Here is a 17720-nt window from a genome sequence, read left to right as displayed (position 1 = left end):
CACAGGCATGCAATCATTTCTCTGAGAGAGTTTAACATTTATTCCTCACTGACTGACTGACAGCGCAGACAAAGTTCCCTTCAAGCTCCTTGTTGTTACTCTTTTGACCCGCTGTCAAATTCCTGTCAATATTTTACCTTGCACAACATGACAATGCTTCAATTTCAATACAATGTGTATTTCATTTCAAATTGATAATGGCGAGTAATTACCCTATGACTCATCAGATATAAAAAAAACAGAGACTCATTACAGCGTGATTCAAGCATATTTCACTTGAATGATTGTTTTTATTTACCGACAAATTTATTTATTAATTAGCTAACGCATTAAATAATACCTTAGAAATTTAATGATTAATTATGTCTAAAATGGTGGCGTATACTTAATATGTGTGTGCTCAAACATTCGCAATGGCTGCAATTACCTTCGTGTAGACCTCAATGCCATGCAAATAGCTGTCGGCACGAATGTATTCATCATGATCATGCAGCAAAATGGGCGTGTTGTTGATGGGCGTGAAACCAAGAGCCGGAATGCCATTCGAGCGCAAGAAGCGACTGTCCGTGTTGCCAGGACAGACATGTGGACGGATTTCAATGTTGCTGTGGAAGAGGATTTAAAATCAGATGATGCAAATTTAAAGAGAATTAAGTATGCTTACAGCTCTTCAGCTGCCTGCTTGAAGGCTAGCCAGAAGGGATTCGAATCGTCTACTTTTGTGGGCGGTACATATTCATCTTTCTGCTCAAACTCCAGTTCAATGCCGCCGCCTGCTTCGACGCACCAATCGCGTATTTGCTTCTCGAGTGCCTCCAAATCCACATCGATGGCAATGCGCAGATCGAAAACAACTTCCAACTGAGCAGGCACCACATTATTCTGCAAACCTCCATTGACCATTGTCATGTTTATGGTGGTCACATCGCCAAAGAAAAGCTGCGAATCTCGCGCCATTCTTTGAACTTCTGTTTTGCGGAATTGCATCATTTTCTCTATGATAAATGTGAACTTTTCACCTGCTGTGTTGGGCAACAGAATGGAGCCATGGCCAGCAGTGCCGCTGATCTTGAAGCGCAAATCTATAAGGCAATATTTATAATATCTTTGCTTACTTTAAAACTGTTTAAAACTCACGCCAGGCAGTGCGCTCTGCATAGTAAACGTAGTAGCCACTGTCCAAGCTGGATGAACCCTCGTCCATGCTGAATCCCAAGTTCAGCTTCTTGAAATCTTCCGTCTTGACAAACTCACGCATGCCCAAATAACCTCCCACTTCTTCATCCGGCACAAAACTCACATAAACCGTGCGCTTTGGCTTGAATCCTTGCGCCTTCAACACACGAATCGCACCCAAATACTGTGTGCCAATCTCCTTGGTGTCCTGTGTACCTCGAGCAAAGATGCGTCCCTCGTCATCAATCTCAGCAGCAAAGGGATCGTGAGTCCACTTCTCGCGAAACACGGGCACAACATCCATGTGAGAGTTGAGAATGATGGCGGGCAACTCGGGCTCAGTTCCCTCCCATTTGATGAGCACAACGGGATTTTGCTTGTTCACCGGATAAACAATTTCAACAGGCAGTTCTAGACTAGCTGCTTGACGTTGCAAGAACTCCACACAAGGTGCTGCAAGTAGCGCATTTAAAACCACAAAGAAACACAAAATTTCCATTTACTCACTGTAATCCACATTTGGATGCACCGAAGGAATGCGCAAATATTCGCGGAATATTTTTATTTCCTCATTGTTTTCCCACTCGGCTTTACTCATTTTTTTAGATCTATTGAAGTTCTTAACTGTTCCGACGATCGACAACGACTGTTTGCGTTCTTATCGCGGTCATCGCTTAAATGCGAAATATCGTCATCGATCACAAAAATATTCTTTATCATATTTACACAGTAGTCGGCAGTTTTTATCTTGGTTTTCGTGGTCTTTTTTAAAGACCTTTAAACGCAACTTTTTATAATTAAAATTACTAATACTTTTGAGGTGAAATTTATGACAACATTTAACTGTTAAATCAATTCACATTGACATCGTGCGTATATTTAGAATAGTCATAAAATTCGCAATTACTAATGTTGCAATTCACAGAGGAATCTGCTCTTTATCTTATCAAGTTTCGCAGCGATTTTTAAACAATTAGAAGCAGCTTATCAGTTAAATAAGCAACACATGTTTGTGGTTAATTTGTTTATTGAGCATAAAAATCACATAAATTATGTTGCCTTAAACACTTGTAACAGCTGGGATAACTTTCTTATAGACCTCGATGCCATATAGATACACGTCTGCTCGTATGTACTCATCGTGATCATGTATACGCACTGTTGTGTTGTTGTTCAATGGCGAGAAGCCAAGCGCCGAAACTCCTTTGGTACGCAGATAGCGACTGTCTGTGACGCCAGGACACACACTTGGTTTGACTTTGATATTGCTGTGAAATTCACAAATATATTAGAGGAGTTTCGATTTCAATACTTGCTCATACTCACAGCTCAGCCAAACCCTGTTGAAAGGCTGTCCAGAATGGATTCGTTGCCTCAATATTTGTGGCTGGCGAGAAATCATCTTTGCGTTCAAAGACAATCTCAATGCCGCCGCCTGCTTCGACACACCAATCACGGAATTGTTGCTCCAAAGCAGCTGCATCCTGTGTAACAGCAATGCGCAAATCAAAGACTGCTTCCAGCTTTGGAGGAACGACATTATTCTGAACTCCACCGCTAACTTTAGTCAGATTCACTGTGGTTACATCGCCAATCATCAGCTTGGGATTGTCTTTTAGCAACTTGACCTGTGAATTGCGGAACTCGTTCATCTTTGACAATATGTATTGGAACTTTTCGCCAGCTGTATTGGGAAACAGCATTGAGCCATGTCCCGAAGCGCCGCTGATCTCGAAGCGAATGGCTGGAAAGTAAAGAATTTTATACAAATAAAGATTCATTTTCTCTATTCAACTCACGCCACGCAGTTCGCTCTGCATAGTAAAGATTGTACACCTCATTCCTGCTGGGCGATCCTTCGTCCAAGCTGAATGCTACATTCATCTTCTTAAAGTAATCCGTCTTGACAAACTCACGCATGCCAAGATAACCTCCCACTTCTTCATCGGGCACAAAGGTCACATACACAGTACGCTTTGGCTGGAAGCCAGTTGCCTTGAGAGCACGAATTGCGCCCAAATATTGAGTGCCAATCTCCTTGGTGTCCTGTGCACCTCGAGCATAAATGCAGCCATCGTCGTCCAAGTAAGCACTAAAAGGATCGTGTGTCCACTTCTCGGGATAAACGGGCACCACATCCATGTGCGAGTTGAGTATGATCGAAGGCAGCTCGGGCTGGCTGCCTTCCCATTTCATAATCAACACGGGATTCTTCTCGTTGCCAGGATAAACCACATCCACAGACAGTCCAAGATCTGCTGCTTGACGTTTTAGGAATTCCAAGCAAGCAGCTGAAGTATGAGATTGAAATTACTTTAAAATCTTCAGCTCTCCTTTATTTTTTTAACTTACTGAAATCGATGTTTGGATGCACGGTGGGAATTCGAAGATATTCTTGGAATATTTGAATTTCCTTATTGTTCTCCCACTCCGCTTTGTTCAATTGGAAATCAATTACCACATTTTCCGCCATTGTTCCTAGTTTTTAGAGTTCTTAACAGCTCCAGCGATCATCCACGACTGTTGGCAGACTTATCGCGATGATCGCTTAAATACGAAAATGTCTGCATTGATTTCAGCACTTTATAACGCGTGTTTCTCCACTTTTATCATACGCACTATTTTGTTTATCACTTTATTGTGGTGTGTTGTTGACCTTTCTGGGAGTAATAATAATCATGATTTTAGGGTATTCCTCATTTGTGTTTTGCGGTGTGCTTTTATCAGAGAAGTGTGTCGACTATTTCTGTCAGTGTGAGACCGCAGGGCGCCTCTCTTTGAGGTTGGCTCATCGAATTTCCTTGTTTGGTAATTTTATTAGCATTAGCACAACTTGAGATAATTGTCTGCGGAATTTCTTTATGGCTTGTCTGCTAGATAAGGTTGTAGTTATAATATTATGATTGACATTTGTAGGGTAAAAGAGTATTACATTTATTACAAACACACATTATTGTTTTATTCATTTGCATATTTTATCGAATAGCAGTTTATCTTAGAGTTGTTCAACAATTGTTTGCTGTACTTTTTTGTTAATTAGCAAATCAATTATGGGTTTAATATTGACTTCAAAATATCCTTTATATATATTTCTTTAAATACAGAATTTCAACTATTCAGGCGAAGTATTTGAACAACTCAGTTTTGTAACCAATCGAAATTGGTGAATATGTTTCTAAAGCTTCCCTTTTAAAAATTCTTAGAAATCTTCCATCTTTAATACCCCAAAATTACACATGGTTCGTTTTGTTTATTAAATATATTTCGTTGAATTTTTCATTTGATCTTTGATCTGTAAAACTAGTTTAACAAGTTTCTATAACTATTCAGCCAAGCTTAGATATCGGTAATAGCTGGAATGATCGATTTGTACACTTCGATGCCATGCAGATAGACGTCTGCCTTAATGTGTTCATCGTGATCGTGAAGTAGGATGGGTGTATTGTTGTTCAGTGGAGAGAAACCCAATGAAGTGACTCCCTGTTGACGCAGATAGCGACTGTCAGTGCCACCAGGACAAACTTGAGCACGAACTTTCAAGTTTCTGTTCGGAAAAGAAAAACAATTTGAATAAAGTTCTTTGCTTCACATGCAAGATTACTCACAGATCATTCAAGGCCTTCTCGAAGGCAGCCCAGAAGGGAACATCAGCGCCAATTTTCGAGGCTGGCACAAATTCATCTTTGCGCTCAAATACAAGCTCAACACCGCCTCCAGCTTCAACGCACCAATCGCGGAATTGCTTCTCAAGTGCCTCTAGATCCACATCGATGGCAATACGCAGATCGAAGACCACATCGAGCTGAGCAGGCACAACATTGTTCTGCACACCTCCCTCCAGCTGAGTCAGGTTAATGGTGGTCACATCGCCAAAGAAGAGTCCTTCCTCCTTGAGACGCTTCACTTGGCTGGCGCGATATTCCATCATCTTGTTCACAATGTAGTTGAGCTTCTCGCCCGCTGTGTTGGGCAGCAGAATGGAGCCATGACCAGCTGTGCCACTGCACTTGAACCTGAGAGCTGTCATAAATTAACAGTTATTAATTTGAAGGTCCATATTTCCCAATTTCGATTGAAACTTACGCCAGGCAGTACGCTCTGCATAGTAGGCATAGTAAGTCTTGTCCAGACTGGGAGATCCCTCGTCCAAGCTGAAACCCACATTCATCTTCTTGAAGTAATCTGTCTTGACAAACTCGCGCATGCCGAGATGACCACCAACCTCCTCATCGGGCACAAAGGTTACATAAACAGTACGCTTTGGCTGGAAACCTTTAGCTTTCAGTGCACGAATGGCGCCCAAGTATTGAGTGCCAACCTGCTTGGTGTCCTGTGTTCCGCGAGCGAAGATGCGTCCCTCGTCATCCATCTCGGCAGCGAAGGGATCGTGCGTCCACTTCTCACGCACCACGGGCACCACATCGGTGTGTGAGTTGAGGATGATGGAGGGGAGATCGGGCTCTTTGCCCTCCCATTTCATGACCACAACGGGATTGTCCTCGTTGGCAGGATACAGCACATCGACGGGCAGATCAAGGCTGGCCGCCTGTTGTTTCAAGTACTCCACGCAAGCAGCTGTGTAAAGTGTTAGATTATGTATTTTAATTCTAATCGCAACCGAAATATATATTTTATGATGCTCTCTTAATGCACGACCCCGTGTTAGGCTTATCGCAGCAACCATAAAGTTCACAATCTTGTTAACTCACTGTAATCAATGTTCGGGTGAGCGGTGTTGAAGCGCAAGTATTCGCGGAAAATCTTAATTTCCGCATTATTTTCCCACCAGCCTTTGCTCATTTTGCTATATATCCAATTTATGTGCTATGAGTAGGTATAAATTCCGTCTTTTTCCTTCTCCGTTTTATTCCTTTATTCCAAGTGAATGAGAGAGAGTCACAGATCCTAGGCACCAAAAATAGCCTCTTAACTGTTCCAGCGATCGCCAACGACTGGTTGGTTCCCTTATCGCTACCATCGCTTAAATATGAGACCTCTAAAACAATTTCCGAGTTTTTGTTGTTGTTTTTTATTTAGTATTTTTGTTTTTTTGCTGTGGTTTCTCTTCTTTTTTTATCGTGTGTGTAATTTGCTATCAGTTATCAGTTTGTTATTTGGTATGCTATGAACCTTTGACCAAATGATTTTCATAATTAAATTCTATGATAAAATAATAAAAATCAACGCAAGTTTTGCTAATCGATTTATTTTCTGGCCTTTATCAAGTACGCTGCTGTCAACCGGACTCGACAACATAATCCCCTCCTTTCCCCTTTTGGTTGGGCTACCCCAAAACAAACTGCCTTGTCTTTCAACTGTCTTGACTTTGTCAAACAGCAAAAACGATTTCCATGCAGAACTTTTTTTTTTTCTTTATCAATCAATATCTGTTTATCAATGGAATTTATTGTGTTTTGCTTCTATTCAATATTTTTTTGGCAAAGATATTGGCATCTTATCTTGCAACAAAAATGAATTGGAAAATGTTATCGACAGTAGCAAATGTTATCAGTATCTATACTAATTACATACATAATTTTTTTATTCAGCAACGAAAAAGTTCATTAACAACATATGAATTTTGTATTTTGTAAAGATTTTTTTGCTTATTTAATATAAAGTGTGTTGGCAAAAGATTTCTCTAAATTGCTATAAATAGCATTTTATTATTACATAAATTTATTTAATTTTCAAGAAAATTTCGAATGAATTTATAAATAGCAACGACAATCAAATTCATTTGATATTTGAAGAGAATATTTTCGAAATATATACATATTATTTTCATTATTCAACACACCTTTTGAATTGAAGAGTCTAAAAACAGTATCTGATTGCAAAAAATTCCTTTTATTTTATAATTAAGTTAACAAGATCAAAAAAAATACTTTTTAAAGTAAAACCAATAACTGATTACATAAATTTTATATTAAAATACAAGTTCACAAAAAGTATTTGATTAGATAAATATTATATCATTTTAAAATTTCACAAAAGAAACTTTTTATTGTAGTAAAATCCATATAAATTTAATATACTTTTAGTATTAAGTTTACAAGTTGACAAAAAAAAACATCTGATTAAAAACATTTCTACTTTATTCTATTATTAAGTTTACACATTCAAAAAGGTATCTTTGGTTATAATACTTGTTGCTAGATAACGTCAGTTTTTTAACTGAATACTTAGATTAGAATAGTTGTACTGTCCGGTTTCCTATGCATTGGCAACTGCTGGAATTATCTTCTTGTAGACCTCGATGCCATGCAGATAGACATCTGCCTTGATGAACTCATCGTGGTCATGAGCCAAGATGGGTGTATTGTTGTTCATAGGCGAGAAACCCAAAGCAGAGACACCTTGTTGACGCAGATAGCGACTGTCTGTGCCACCAGGGCAAACTTGTGGCTTGAATTTCAAGTTCCTAAATAAGAATACAGAAATGAAATTAAAAAATTCCTTACCAAAAGACGGAGTTACTCACAGTTCAGTCAGCGACTGTTCAAAGGCCACCCAGAAGGGATTCTCGGGACCAATCTTAGTGGGCGCCACAAAGTCATCTTTGCGTTCAAAGATGATCTCCACATCGCCGCCAGCTTCCTCGCACCAATCGCGAGCCTGCTGCTCAAGTGCCTCCAGATCGACATCGACAGCAATGCGCAGATCAAAGATCAGCTCGAGCTCAGCAGGGACAACATTATTCTGCTGTCCGCCAAGAATTTGGGTTAGATTCACGGTGGTCACATCACCAATGAATAGTTCAGGATCATCAGTCAACCGCTTGACCTGCGAGGCACGATAGTCCATCATCTTGTTCAGAATGAAGCAAAGCTTCTCGCCTGCAGTGTTGGGCAGCAGCACAGAGCCATGGCCAGCTGTGCCCTTGAACTTGTATCTGAAAGCTGTTAGGGAATTGAGAGAGTGACTCTAAAGAATCACATTCCAAGCTTCTACTTACGCCAAGCTGTGCGCTCTGCATAGAAGACGTAGTAGGTTTCGTCCAGACTGGGAGATCCCTCGTCCAAGCTGAAGCCCACATTCATGCTCTTGAAATAATCGTCCTTGACGAACTCCCGCATACCTAGGTGGCCGCCAAGCTCCTCATCGGGCACAAATGTGACATACACAGTGCGCTTCGGCTGGAATCCTTCAGCCTTGAGAGCACGTATGGCGCCCAAATATTGTGTGCCCACCTGCTTGGTGTCCTGTGTGCCACGTGCAAAAATGCGTCCTTCGTCATCCATCTCGGCGCCGAAGGGTTCGTGTTTCCACTTCTCAGCGACCACGGGCACCACATCCATGTGCGAGTTGAGGATGATGGAGGGCAGCTCCGGTTCGCTGCCTTCCCACTTCAGCACCACAACAGGATTATCTTCATTGGCAGGATAAACCACTTGCACGGAGAGATCCAGACTCTCCGCCTGTCGCTTAAGGAATTCCACACAAGGCGCTGTTCGTAGAACTTTAATTTTAGCCACTTTCTATAGCGAGCTAAAGTATTTTACTTACTGTAGTCTGGCTTTGGATGCACCGAAGGAATCTTCAAATATTCACGGAAGATTTCGATTTCCTCATTGGTTTCCCACTCGGCTTTGCTCATGTTGCTTGAATTAATTTTTTTCACTTTTCACTTCCGATTGAACACAATAGTTTGGCGTTTTATTAGCTTCTTAACGCTGTCAGCTTTTATTTATGACTGGCTGTTGGCATTAGCTGACATCTAGAGAAATAGTGCAGTATCAGCTTCGATTTCGCAGTCGACTGCGACGATGACGACGACGACGACGACGACGTCGAAGAGTCGTTGATAAAACAAACGGACACTCACATAAACATTAGTCAGTAACACAGTTTTGGTTTTATCAGATTTATGACTACCGGTCTTTAATAGAACATTTTCGGCTGATATGCTTCCCGTTATCTGTGTGATTAATGTGTGCTTTTGCAAATGAGACTTTTATCGGAAAACATTCGACATTGTTTTTTGACGTAACACCCGCTCAGAGACACCCAAAGTGTTAACCTGTACTTTGCACCTTTATCATACTCGTATGTTTCTGTGTACAGTCATCGCTTTATAATCATCCCAATAATAAGAATAGCAACTAATCTTTTGTCATGAGTTTATTCTTGAACAAGTCAGCGGGGAAGTTTTAAAACATTTCCTAAGCATTGGACACATATTCGATGAGTTTCTTGTAAATTTGTATGCCACGCAAATAAGTTTCGGCACCCAAAAACTCATTGTGATCATGCAGCAAAACAGGAGTATTATTAATGGGTGAAAAACCCAAAGCTTGAATGCCCTTCACACGCAAATAGCGACTGTCAGTGGCGCCAGGGAAAACACGCGTGCGAATTTTGAGACCCCTAAGAAAAAAGAGAAGTTAAGTCAATACTTTAGTATAGTTTAGTTAGTTACAGTTCATCCAAGCCACGTTTGAAGGCCAGCCAATAGGGATTGGAGGCATCGATCTTAGTTGGCGCTGCATAGGGTTCCTTCCACTCAAAGTCTAGTTCGATGCCGCCTCCGGCTTCTTCGCACCACTTGCGAACTTGTTGCTCGAACTCAGTCAAACTCTCAGTAACAGCCAAGCGTATATCGAAGAGAACTTCCAGTAGAGGTGGCACCACATTGCTCTGAATTCCGCCATTAATGCGAGTGAGATTCACAGTGGTCACATCGCCAATATCGAAATTGGGATTATCCTCCAGACGTTTCACCTGCGAGTCGCGATACTCCGTAAACTTGTTCACCACAAAGCTGAGTTTTTCGCCAGCTGTATTTTTGTGCAGAAGCGAACCATGTCCCGAAGTCCCATTGAACTTGAAGCGTATATCTAAGAGAACTTAATGATTAAACTATCATTCAGAGTTGGAACTCGACTCACTCCAAAGTGTGCGCTCTGCGTAGAACACAGTGAAAGTTTCATCCGCACTAGCGATGCCTTCGTCGAAGCTGAATCCCACATTCAGTTGCTTGAAGTAATCTGACTCGACCAAGTCAGCCATGCCAGGTCTGCCATCTTCTTCGTCGGGCACAAAAGTCAGATACACTGTGCGCTTGGGCTGATGTCCTTGAGCAAGTAGAGATCGAATGGCCCCCAGATATTGTGTGCCCACGCACTTCATATCCTGCGAGCCACGTGCAAAGATACGTCCCTCCTCGTCCAGATGGGCGTCGAATGGTGCGTGATTCCACTTGTCGGGGAATACGGGTACAACATCCATGTGGGAATTGAGTATGATGGATGGCAGTTCTGGTTGTTTGCCCAACCACTTGATGACGACAACAGGATTCGAATTATTGCCCGGATATATGACTTCTACGGGCAGTCCCAAGTTAGTTGCCTGACGCTTTAAGAACTCCACGCAAGCAGCTGGGAAAAGTTGTTGGAATAAACTAAAGTTTTTGCAAAGTTTTAATAGTCACAGGATGACCTACTGTAATCTATATTGGGATGCACCGATGGTATGCGTAGATATTCCCGAAAGATTCGGATTTCCTCATCGTTCTCCCACTTGGCTTTGCTCATCTTGTGCGAATTGTTCGTTTACAAGTAATTGTTGTCAGTGACTAAGCAATGCATTTAAATAGCTGACTTGCAAGCGGGTCATCGCAGTGTTTAATTGGTTTACGGTTTAGTCTGCTTATCAACTTGTCTCTTGCGGTGGCTTATCACTAACCACAATGTCTAGTTATCTCATACAAAGTGTGTCTTACGACTGATTAAAATGTGGGTAATTGTCACAACAAAGTATGAAGAAGTTCAGCGACAAATATCTTTCTTTTTGACGAATTTCTTTATATTTCATAGAATTAGGTGCTACTTTTAGGTTTAACCACAGCGATATCAGCTGTGTTTTGTACCCGTTAAGTAAAATGTAGTAAGGTGTCTTAGTGAAGTGCTAACACCAAATGTATATAGCAGCCTTGAATTTATCTATCTATGTTCATCATTTAAATAGTCATCATAGTTACTAAAAATTGTTCAACGCAATCCGGGTTTCTAATTTGGCCACGTCTCTTTCGTCTCATTCAAATGAAATAAGAATGATGATGGAATAAAGTAACAGCCAAAAATTTTAATTCCTTCAATAAGAACTTTAGTATTTTACTAACTACAATAAAAACTTTTATGTACATGATGCTTAAAAGTTTTTTAACAATCAATTTTATTGAGAACACATCAGATTCGTAAAGTTATCTTAATTGCTTTGATAACTATCGCTGTTTTTAACGACATTTAAATGCAATTCAACATTTAAGTAATATTTAAAATATATTTTTAGTTCTCATATATGTATGTAACTCTTTTAAATTCATTAAAGTGAATATCTTCAAGTGAATATCTTCAAGTCAAGTGCCTTCAATTCTTGCATTTATTGTTTGTTTTTACCTAAAAACCAAAACGATATCAGCAGATTTTTTGAACAGACAATCGCACGCCTCATAGCTAAATCTATATACTATATAAACTATACTATATATAGATTAATATTGCCATGCGATAACGAATACGCAATCGCACATATTTCTCTCAATCGTATATAAAATTCTTTATATTTCGCAAACAATTGCGGTTGCTTGAGTGCTACCTGTCGATTAACAAACAATAGAAAACTTTCGCCCAATAAACTTTTTTGTTGAATCGAATTCTTATCTCCCATCTAAACAGTCTTTCGAGCTATTATTAAAACATAATGAAATGCTAATGCAAGGCATTCACATTCGTATTGAAGTGCTCGCACCTTACTCATTCCAAACACTTTTAGATTGATTGTTTCTATGTGTGTTTCAGTTATTTTGATAGTCGCATAATCTCTGGCATTTATCGCGATTAAAACGGGTCAATAAAGATAGGCATTGAATGTTATCAACACATTAGCATTTGCTTTGATATTTCATACATGGAAATTACATTTTTATGACATCAATGATCGATGGCAATGATTGCAGCAAATCATATGTAAAAAATATAGACTTTATTAGTGTAAACAATCGAATGCAATTCGTTCAGCGAGATTTAGATCAAACATTGGCAACATTTGAAATCAGCTTCTTGTAGACCTCAATGCCATGCAGATAAGTGCTGGCCCGCAGAAACTCATCGTGATCGTGCAGTAATAGAGGCGTGTTGTTGATGGGCGAGAATCCTAAAGCGGGAATTCCCGCATAGCGCACATAACGACTGTCCGTGGCGCCAGGGAAAACACGCACTCGAGTCTTCAGACCGCTGTAAGAGAGAGAAGAAAATTAGCAAGAGTTTAACTTCAGTTGCTCCTCCACTTACAGTTCATCCAGAGATTGCTTGAAGGCCACCCAGAAGGGGTTTGTGTCATCGATCTTGGTGGGTTCAACGAAGGGATTCTTCATCTCAAAGACCAGCTCAATGCCGCCGCCAGCTTCCTTGCACCAATCACGAATTTGCTGCTCGAAGGCAACCAAATCCAAAGTGACTGCAACGCGAATGTCAAAGGTAACTTCCAGCAGAGGAGGCACAACATTGTTCTGCACGCCACCGCCAAGTCGGGTCAGATTTACAGTGGTTACATCGCCAATTTCAAGATTGGGATCTTCCTCGAGGCGCTTCACTTGCGAGTCACGGAACTCCATCATCTTGTGCACAATGTAGTTGAGCTTCTGTCCGGCGGTGTTGGGCAACAGCAGCGAACCATGTCCCGCAGTGCCGCTGAACTGGAACTTGAGATCTGGCAAAGAATGAGACTATTAGTTTAAGTCTTTGATTAGCCTAGTTCAAGATTAACTTACGCCACAGTGTGCGCTCAGCATAGTACAGAGCATAAGTCTCATCCTCGCTTGAGATGCCTTCGTCAAAGCTAAAGCCCACATTGAGTTTCTTGAAGTAATCTCCCTTGACCAGCTCACGCATGCCCAAATATCCACCAACTTCCTCATCCGGCACAAAGGTCAGGTACACAGTGCGCTTGGGCTGGAAGCCACTTGCCTTGAGAGCACGCACTGCACCCAGATACTGAGTGCCCACGCACTTCATGTCCTGCGATCCACGGGCAAAGATGCGTCCCTCATCATCGAGATCAGCACTAAAAGGTCCATGTGTCCACTTGTCCTCAAAGACGGGCACCACATCTGTGTGCGAGTTGAGTATGATCGAAGGGAGTTCTGGTTGCTTGCCCAGCCATTTCATGACCACCACGGGATTGGCTTCATTCACAGGATAAACAACTTCCACGGGCAGATCGAGGCTGGCGGCCTGACGCTTCAAGAATTCCGTGCATGCGGCTGTAAATCGCAGACGTTTAATCTTTATGAGATTTGTGTTTGTCAAATATAGTTTAATGATTGCTTATCACACTCTAAGATATAATCGCTGATAAGCAAAACGATCTTAATCACTTACTGTAGTCCACATTTGGATGCACTGTTGGAATGCGTAGATATTCGCGGAAAATTTTGATTTCCTCGTTGTTCTCCCACTCGGCTTTGCTCATCGTGGCACTTTGATTTGATGTCTATGTATAGAAATCAAAATAAATTCAAATACGTTCGTTTGTGTGTAAAATTAGTCCGCTTGTTTGTGAACAGCTGTTTGAACGCACAGCTGATCGCAGCCTCCGTTTACTTTTCTTTTTTTACCTTTCTCAACACTGGCAGCGATCGACGTCGACTGAAGCCGTTGAGCTGCGATCGCTGTTTAAATATGCTCAAGCGAGAGCGTCGCGATATTATCGCGGTTTTTGAGGTTTCTTCAACATCTTATCAACGCAGCGTGATTGTGGTCTGCAATATACACATATAGTTGCCATATAGTTTTATTGTTTATTTGGATTTTATTGCGTTTCACTTTTTATCAACATTCTTTGTTTACATTTTGCACTACTTGCCAGTCAGTCAGTCAGTGTTTACCTCTTTAATCCAAACGTAAGATAATATTGGCAGTCTGGCAGCTACTCACTATTATTTGATTACCCGATATCGCTATTCAAATTTCAAGTGATGTTTTTGCATGTGCATATAAATACTTCAATTCTTGAGTTATACGATACTATATACAATCCAATAGATCAATACATTTACATTGCATTTACATTTCTATGAAACCGATAATGAAATAAGTTGTGGGATTTTATTTAGTATTTTTCATTTTGTAAAGCTAATAGAAAACAAAAAAAGAAAACTAAGTTGAAGTGTTAGACTAAAATCTTGCGTTTAATAGAATTCAAAACCCTTCTTAGCATACAAAAGCTGATAAGCTTAGTATACAAACCTAAAGATCAATAAAGTAGATTTATAATTCAATGAAACTAATCATCGTACAGATGAGAAGTTTTTGCTCGAAATACATAAGTTGTGGTGAAATATTTAGTATTTTTTCAATTTTGTAAAGTTAATTGAAAACAAAAGCAGATAACTAAATTGGATGATATATTTTTTAGTTGAAGTATTAAACTTTAATCCTGTATTTAAATGAATTCAAAATCTTTCTTAGTTTGACCATTTATGAGATATAAGACATAGGCTGGAACTAAAGTAGAGTTATAATTCAATGAAACTAATGATCGCACAGCTACAAAGTTTTTGCTCGAAATAAGCTGTAATATTTCATTTAGTATGTTGTTCATTTTGTAAAATTTATGGAATACAAACTATTAAAACCGTAAACAAAAAACAGTGTTTAAATGAATTCAAAACCTCTCTTAGTTCGAAATTGTCGTTTACTGTTGGTTTAAATAAACTCTGTGATCTACTGTAAATACTTCAAAGTTACTCAACTTGTCCACTGCTTCATTTGCTTGCCAAATTATCTTTTAGCTACAGTACATTAGAACAAACTGTTTGAATTAAGCTTCTCTTTGCCATTGAAAAGTTTTGCCCATTTAATTTACACACAGATTGATGCAAGTCATGAATTGACACAAAATAGAAGAGTAGTCTAAACTTGAGAACCGTTTAAGTTCTCAATTAAAATCCTTTTGAATTCTCACTTATGCATAGCAAACGCATTCCCGTAAATACATCTGTAACATCTTTAACTCGAAATACTTTTGGCATAATCAAAAGCAGAGCTTCAGCAAAAACTGTTTCATGCTGCTGTTGGCTGCATTTGTGTTTCACTTCACAATTTGCTGGCAGTTTGCTGTTGCTGCTGCTGTTGTTGATGCTGTTTTTGGCTTAATGTTCTATATACCTCTTTGGCAATATATATAGTATATTATATTTGTGTGTGTGAGCATATGTACATTCCAGTTGAATTCCTAATCAGCAAGCGTAGCATCTATGCCAAACGTGTGGCGTGTAAACAAGTTGTTGTTGCCCCATGTTGTTGTTGTTTGTTATTGCTGCCGTTGCTGTTGCTGTTGCTGCTGTTGTTGATGTTGATGCTGCTGATGCAGATGCTGATACCAGGCACTGCTGTTGTTCTCGCTGCTCAGCTTACCACGCGCCTCCTCCCACTCGAAAGTGGGCGTGTTTGTTTGTCTGTGTGTCAGATTTCACGCTGCCTTCAATGGGCGGCAAAGTGTTGTGAGCGAGCTTGAAAATAAAAGTTGCACGTAAAAAAAACAAAAACCAACAAAAAATAAACTGAAATGTTGAGATTTGTGTGCTGGCTTTGGCTCTTGAGTTTGAGGATTTTTTGCATTAGGTGTGAGTGTATGAGTGTGTGTATATTTCTGTGTGTGTGTATATTTCGTACAATATATTTTCGTGCCATCACAAAAAGTCATTAAAAGTTCATTAACAATGTTGCAAGGATTTTAATGGCAACAGCGAGAGAACGACAGCAACTATGGCAACTGTGTCAGCAACACATGTCTACATTTCAAATGACAAACAAATACGCGCACACAGATAAGTCAAACAAGTCATATACACCCGGACATATCTACATCTATATATAGTATGTACATATGCTTTGCCTCGCTGTATTGACGCTCGTTTCTCGTGTGTACATAGTTGCTGTTGGGTGTGTTTGCCATCGTCGTCGTGGTGTGTTGTCAGTGCACAAATAAACTAAATGAAAATTTTGTATATTGTTACAATTATCCAGTCAGTCAGGCGACACGCCTTCATCCATCCCCCACTCCCCCACTTGTCAAATGCAATTAAATTTTGGTTTCCCCTACGATCAAAGCCATCGAACTGAAGTACACTCTGCAAACAAAGCGATGAGGAGTACCTCGAAAATAGTGCAGGGTATGCGAACACTGAACACTGAACACTTGTCGAACAATTCGTGCGGAATGTTGCTGCTGCCAGTCGATAATAGTCGAGCATGCTCAAGCCGAGCACAACTCAACTATTCACAGTGCCATCTGACGATTTTCTATGGCATCCTTTTAGCAAAAGTTGAAGATAAATTTATGCATGAAGCGAATGCCTCAAGGACACGCTTAAGGACATGCTGTGTGCCACATAGCACATCAAGAGCTGCAAATCGTTGTGCAACTTCATGCGTATTTCAATTTGTGCGTACACAGTGCGTATGCGTAATGCGTGAGTTGCGTGTATGTGCGAAGGGAGGGAGAGAAAGAGAAGAGTGCCCTTAAATGAATATGCATAATGTATATTTAGTATACAAAGTTTCTACTATGTTGGACGACCTTAATTACATTGCGCTAATTGCATCATTCAGCTGAGTTAAAAGCGATAATAATTGGTTTTCATTTGTCACATTAAATTGATGAAAATATGAATTTTTGATTAATTAGCGTAGCCTTGTTGAATTAATTTACTCAAAACGGATTGATTACTTACACACATGCACACCCAAATCGGATCAAGTGAACTCTCCGCATTTATTTGCACATGTACTTAATATCATTTATTTTATTCCATTTCATTTCAATTGATTTTGTTGTTTAAATTGGCGCTGTTGAATTATGCAGCTGCCAATAAAGTGATGCAATTAAGCTACTTAAATATTTAAATACGTTTATGCTGGATAACATACAACACGTAATTGTGGCAAATTGCCAGGCAACAACAACAACGAAATAAATATATATTTAAATACGACACGTTACAGTAAACATTTTTGATTGATAAGCAAAAGTTGCAGCTAAAAACTATAGCATACTTTGAGGCGTCACAAAACAATGCGCAATTACAACAGCAACAAGCTCAGGCTATAATCCTCAGGTGGGCGGGGCAGAGACAGGGGCGGAGGTCTGAGCCATTTATAAATGCGAAACCAAAGCAACGCTATGCAAAAAAGCGAAAGGTCTTGCTAACGAAGCCAGCGAGCAATAGTCCAACACGAGCAAACACAGCAATAGCAACAGGAAAACGACAACAGCAACAACAACAACAGCAACAACAACAACGAGCAGGGGACAGCCTGAGGCAAAGCGCTGCTATCAAGGCAAATAAAAGACGAAAGTTATGATAAATGCAGATGGAGCAGAGCCGGCAGCATTATTGCCTGTCATTTCTCATCAGCAGAGCTTCGACAACACACAGACAGACAGACAGACAGAAAGACAGACAGGCTGTCAGGCAAAGGGCGGTCAGAGGGAGGGGGGCGGGGCAGCACCCGACAACCGACAAGCAACTTCCGGGT

At 40.2% G+C, this 17720-nt stretch overlaps 7 protein-coding genes across 8 annotated transcripts in view; 1 reads left to right on the top strand and 6 right to left on the bottom strand.

The window, feature by feature from the left end:
• The window catches only part of LOC117573866 (proteoglycan Cow), a 53030-nt gene that overhangs the window by 13645 nt on the left and 21665 nt on the right, over window positions 1–17720 (top strand). The window lies entirely within an intron of this gene.
• On the bottom strand, window positions 259–2011 carry LOC117573872 (aminoacylase-1-like). Its single transcript, XM_034257348.2, has 4 exons — window positions 1684–2011; window positions 1138–1629; window positions 665–1082; window positions 259–605 (listed from the first exon to the last, which is right to left on the bottom strand). The coding sequence occupies exons 1-4, from the start codon at window positions 1772–1774 to the stop codon at window positions 401–403; spliced, it is 1206 nt and encodes a 401-aa protein (XP_034113239.1). The 5' UTR covers window positions 1775–2011; the 3' UTR covers window positions 259–400.
• On the bottom strand, window positions 2195–3686 carry LOC117576772 (aminoacylase-1-like). Its single transcript, XM_034261823.2, has 4 exons — window positions 3529–3686; window positions 2976–3467; window positions 2503–2920; window positions 2195–2444 (listed from the first exon to the last, which is right to left on the bottom strand). Exons 1-4 carry the CDS (start codon window positions 3647–3649, stop codon window positions 2237–2239), a joined length of 1239 nt encoding a protein of 412 aa, XP_034117714.1. The 5' UTR covers window positions 3650–3686; the 3' UTR covers window positions 2195–2236.
• LOC117573871 (aminoacylase-1-like) lies at window positions 4458–6016 on the bottom strand. Its single transcript, XM_034257347.2, has 4 exons — window positions 5886–6016; window positions 5260–5751; window positions 4782–5196; window positions 4458–4720 (listed from the first exon to the last, which is right to left on the bottom strand). The coding sequence occupies exons 1-4, from the start codon at window positions 5974–5976 to the stop codon at window positions 4513–4515; spliced, it is 1206 nt and encodes a 401-aa protein (XP_034113238.1). The 5' UTR covers window positions 5977–6016; the 3' UTR covers window positions 4458–4512.
• LOC117573868 (aminoacylase-1-like) lies at window positions 7250–8830 on the bottom strand. Its single transcript, XM_034257345.2, has 4 exons — window positions 8686–8830; window positions 8135–8626; window positions 7661–8078; window positions 7250–7600 (listed from the first exon to the last, which is right to left on the bottom strand). Exons 1-4 carry the CDS (start codon window positions 8774–8776, stop codon window positions 7393–7395), a joined length of 1209 nt encoding a protein of 402 aa, XP_034113236.1. The 5' UTR covers window positions 8777–8830; the 3' UTR covers window positions 7250–7392.
• On the bottom strand, window positions 9297–10843 carry LOC117573873 (aminoacylase-1-like). The gene is made up of 4 exons (XM_034257350.2): window positions 10622–10843; window positions 10068–10556; window positions 9599–10016; window positions 9297–9546 (listed from the first exon to the last, which is right to left on the bottom strand). The coding sequence occupies exons 1-4, from the start codon at window positions 10710–10712 to the stop codon at window positions 9342–9344; spliced, it is 1203 nt and encodes a 400-aa protein (XP_034113241.1). The 5' UTR covers window positions 10713–10843; the 3' UTR covers window positions 9297–9341.
• On the bottom strand, window positions 12146–13858 carry LOC117573870 (aminoacylase-1B-like). Its single transcript, XM_034257346.2, has 5 exons — window positions 13796–13858; window positions 13560–13671; window positions 12950–13441; window positions 12471–12888; window positions 12146–12413 (listed from the first exon to the last, which is right to left on the bottom strand). The coding sequence occupies exons 2-5, from the start codon at window positions 13648–13650 to the stop codon at window positions 12209–12211; spliced, it is 1206 nt and encodes a 401-aa protein (XP_034113237.1). The 5' UTR covers window positions 13651–13671; window positions 13796–13858; the 3' UTR covers window positions 12146–12208.

This window comes from Drosophila albomicans, chromosome 2R, assembly GCF_009650485.2.
Source record: "Drosophila albomicans strain 15112-1751.03 chromosome 2R, ASM965048v2, whole genome shotgun sequence".
NCBI lineage: Eukaryota > Metazoa > Arthropoda > Insecta > Diptera > Drosophilidae > Drosophila > Drosophila albomicans.
The sequence above is the reverse complement of the archived record's forward strand: the minus strand, read 5'-3'. Positions and strand labels throughout refer to the sequence as shown.

Excerpts from the sequence above, each read along its gene's own strand:
- LOC117576772 (XM_034261823.2), bottom strand. The coding sequence starts at position 3,649 with ATGGCGGAAAATGTGGTAATTGATTTCCAATTGAACAAAGCGGAGTGG. Across the intron at positions 3,468-3,528 it reads GCATCCAAACATCGATTTCA|CTGCTTGCTTGGAATTCCTA; the intron begins GTAAGTTAAAAA and ends CTCATACTTCAG. Across the intron at positions 2,921-2,975 it reads TGCAGAGCGAACTGCGTGGC|CCATTCGCTTCGAGATCAGC; the intron begins GTGAGTTGAATA and ends TTTACTTTCCAG.
- LOC117573872 (XM_034257348.2), bottom strand. The coding sequence starts at position 1,774 with ATGAGTAAAGCCGAGTGGGAAAACAATGAGGAAATAAAAATATTCCGC. Across the intron at positions 1,083-1,137 it reads TGCAGAGCGCACTGCCTGGC|ATTTGCGCTTCAAGATCAGC; the intron begins GTGAGTTTTAAA and ends ATTGCCTTATAG. Across the intron at positions 606-664 it reads AAGCAGGCAGCTGAAGAGCT|CAACATTGAAATCCGTCCAC; the intron begins GTAAGCATACTT and ends CCTCTTCCACAG.
- LOC117573871 (XM_034257347.2), bottom strand. The coding sequence starts at position 5,976 with ATGAGCAAAGGCTGGTGGGAAAATAATGCGGAAATTAAGATTTTCCGC. Across the intron at positions 5,752-5,885 it reads TCACCCGAACATTGATTACA|CTGCTTGCGTGGAGTACTTG; the intron begins GTGAGTTAACAA and ends CACTTTACACAG. Across the intron at positions 4,721-4,781 it reads GAGAAGGCCTTGAATGATCT|AAACTTGAAAGTTCGTGCTC; the intron begins GTGAGTAATCTT and ends TTTTCCGAACAG.
- LOC117573868 (XM_034257345.2), bottom strand. The coding sequence starts at position 8,776 with ATGAGCAAAGCCGAGTGGGAAACCAATGAGGAAATCGAAATCTTCCGT. Across the intron at positions 8,627-8,685 it reads GCATCCAAAGCCAGACTACA|CGCCTTGTGTGGAATTCCTT; the intron begins GTAAGTAAAATA and ends TTCTACGAACAG. Across the intron at positions 8,079-8,134 it reads TGCAGAGCGCACAGCTTGGC|CTTTCAGATACAAGTTCAAG; the intron begins GTAAGTAGAAGC and ends ATTCCCTAACAG.
- LOC117573870 (XM_034257346.2), bottom strand. The coding sequence starts at position 13,650 with ATGAGCAAAGCCGAGTGGGAGAACAACGAGGAAATCAAAATTTTCCGC. Across the intron at positions 12,889-12,949 it reads TGCTGAGCGCACACTGTGGC|ATCTCAAGTTCCAGTTCAGC; the intron begins GTAAGTTAATCT and ends ATTCTTTGCCAG. Across the intron at positions 12,414-12,470 it reads AAGCAATCTCTGGATGAACT|CGGTCTGAAGACTCGAGTGC; the intron begins GTAAGTGGAGGA and ends TCTCTCTTACAG.
- LOC117573873 (XM_034257350.2), bottom strand. The coding sequence starts at position 10,712 with ATGAGCAAAGCCAAGTGGGAGAACGATGAGGAAATCCGAATCTTTCGG. Across the intron at positions 10,557-10,621 it reads GCATCCCAATATAGATTACA|CTGCTTGCGTGGAGTTCTTA; the intron begins GTAGGTCATCCT and ends AACTTTTCCCAG. Across the intron at positions 10,017-10,067 it reads CGCAGAGCGCACACTTTGGA|ATATACGCTTCAAGTTCAAT; the intron begins GTGAGTCGAGTT and ends AAGTTCTCTTAG.